Source organism: Homarus americanus, unplaced genomic scaffold (assembly GCF_018991925.1).
Source record: "Homarus americanus isolate GMGI-L3 unplaced genomic scaffold, GMGI_Hamer_2.0 scaffold53009, whole genome shotgun sequence".
Lineage (NCBI taxonomy): Eukaryota > Metazoa > Arthropoda > Malacostraca > Decapoda > Nephropidae > Homarus > Homarus americanus.
Genome location: NW_024749664.1, coordinates 1 through 2,391, shown reverse-complemented (window position 1 = coordinate 2,391; position 2,391 = coordinate 1). Strand labels below are relative to the sequence as shown.

The following is a 2,391-nucleotide window of genomic DNA, read 5'->3' as shown; positions in this document are numbered from 1 at the left end:
TGAGAGTCTGGGCTATTTTTAGGTTGATACATTTTAATCCTATACCTGTCGTATGCTATATTGTAGTTACGCTGTCCTTTCATGATAATTGTTCGTGTATTAAACTGTCCAAAATTTGGTTAATAAACTTTCTTTTATTCTAAACACACTTGATGGTGCATATAAATGTATTTCCTCTAAACTTAATTATCCTCTTTATTACTCAGTTTTCCAGATAAATTTCAATATCTATTTGTATATCAAGTGTGACTCTGGCGGAATACCATAACCTTTCATCAAGCCTTCTGGATTTGATGGAGTGATGCAGTCAAGATGGGGTTCTTTTGTGTACCTATCGATGTCAACACTGCTGAAGGATGCTACAGATTGTGGAAGATCATAAATCAACCTATAAATAGAGATACAACACTATAGTAATTACTTGACCCTCAAACTATGAACAAAATAATTACTACAACAGGGGATTAAACGTATTAAAGCATATACATAAATACATACATTATATATACATATATATACATATATATATATATATATATATATATATATATATATATATATATATATATATATATATATATATATATATATATATATAATTTTTTTTTTTATGTAGATCACAATGAAAACGTGGATAAGATAAAGCGTGATAAATCACACAGAAAAAACAATGGGCACCTTGGCTTGGGGTAGGGGCTGTGGCTCCTGGGGAAGGGAGGCTGTAGCTCCTGGGGGAAGGGGGGCTGTAAGCTCTGGGGAAGGAGGGCTGTAGCTCCTGGGGGCTGTGGCTCCTGAAGGGAGGGCTGTGGCTCCTGGGGCTGTGGCTCCTGGGGCTGTGCTCCTGGGGCTGTAGCTCCTGGGGGCTGTATAGCTCCTGGGGTAAGCTCCTGGGGCTATAAGCTCCTGGGGCTTCTATAGCTCCTGGGGCTGTAGCTCCCGGGGGAGGAGGGCCTCTCCCGGGGAAGGGGCTGCAATCTCCCGGGGAGGGCTGCAATCTCCCGGGGAAGGGCTGCAATCTCCTGGAAGGAGGGCTGCAATCTTCCTGGGGAAGGGAGGCTGCAATCTCCTGGGGAAGGGAGGGCTGCAATCTCCTGGGAAGGGAGGGCTGCAATCTCCTGGGGGAAGGGAGGGCTGCAATCTCCTGGAAGGAGGGCTGCAATCTCCTGGGGAAGGGAGGGCTGCAATCTCCTGGGGAAGGAGGGCTGCAATCTCCTGGGGAAGGAGGCTGCAATCTCCTGGGGGAAGGGAGGGCTGCAATCTCCTGGGGGGAAGGGAGGGCTGCAATCTCCTGGGGAGGGCTGCAATCTCCTGGGGAAGGGAGGGCTGCAATCTCCTGGGGAAGGAGGCTGCAATCTCCTGGGGGAGGGGCTGCAATCTCCTGGGGAGGGGCTGCAATCTCCTGGGGGGAGGGGCTGCAATCTCCTGGGGAGGGCTGCAATCTCCTGGGGGAGGCTGCAATCTCCTGGGGAGGCTTTAATCTCCTGGGGGAGGGCTGCAATCTCCTGGGAGGCTGCAATCTCCTGGGGGAGGGGCTGCAATCCTCCTGGGGAGGGGACCTGTCTCCTGGGGAGGCTGCAATCTCTCTGGGAGGGCTGCAATCTCCTGGGGGAGGGCTATAAGATCCCGGAGGGTGCTGTAAGGTCTCAGGGGGTGCTGTTAGGTGTCAGGGGGTGCTGTAAGGTCAGGTGGGAGCTTCAAGGTCAGGTGGGAATTCTAAGGTCAGGTGGGAGCTTCAAGGTCAGGTGGGGCTTCAAGGTCAGGTGGGAGCTTCAAGGTCCAGGTGGGAGCTTCAAGGTCAGGTGGGATGCTTAAAGCTCCTGGGGCGTACTGTAGGTCAGGGGTGTTAAGGTCAGGGGTGTTGTAGGTCAGGGGGGGTGTTGTAAGGTAGTGGGAGGTGTTTCAAGGGTCAGGAGGCTACCAAGGTCCCCAGGGGTAGTGTATGTTCGAAATCACACCTTGGAAACCCATAGTTGATAAGTAATTAGCATTGAAAAATGTCAGTAAAATATTTCAAGGGTCATTTTGGCCACTAACTACTCTGCAATCGAATCGTGGACCACATATTCATTAGCAGCAAGGTCAGGAGAACCCAAACTGTGATTTTCAGCAAAGTCTAATTTTTGTAAAACAACCAAAAATTAAGTCTTATACCTTACAAAATTTTGGACCAAAATATACTTTGTTCTCAGAATTGATATATGAGGTGTTTAACTAATTAAGTACTTTCAGAATAACACACAAACCCTAAATCACACCTAAAAATCATTTGAACATTTTCTAAAAGCCATTTGAACAAGTTATAATCAAGATATCAAATTTTGGATAACAGATCCTTAAGCAGCACATTCAGGAGTACCTATGAAATTTTTGAACAAAATCCATTTTTGGTCG

At 47.2% G+C, this 2,391-nt stretch overlaps 1 protein-coding gene across 1 annotated transcript; it reads right to left on the bottom strand.

The window, feature by feature from the left end:
- Window positions 1-228: 228 nt before the first annotated feature.
- On the bottom strand, window positions 229-871 carry LOC121853719 (gamma-gliadin-like; the record flags this gene model as incomplete). Its single annotated transcript, XM_042348063.1, has 2 exons — window positions 229-388; window positions 679-871. Coding segments are annotated over 2 exons (353 nt in total), but the record flags the coding sequence as incomplete, so codon positions are not given.
- Window positions 872-2,391: the final 1,520 nt, after the last annotated feature.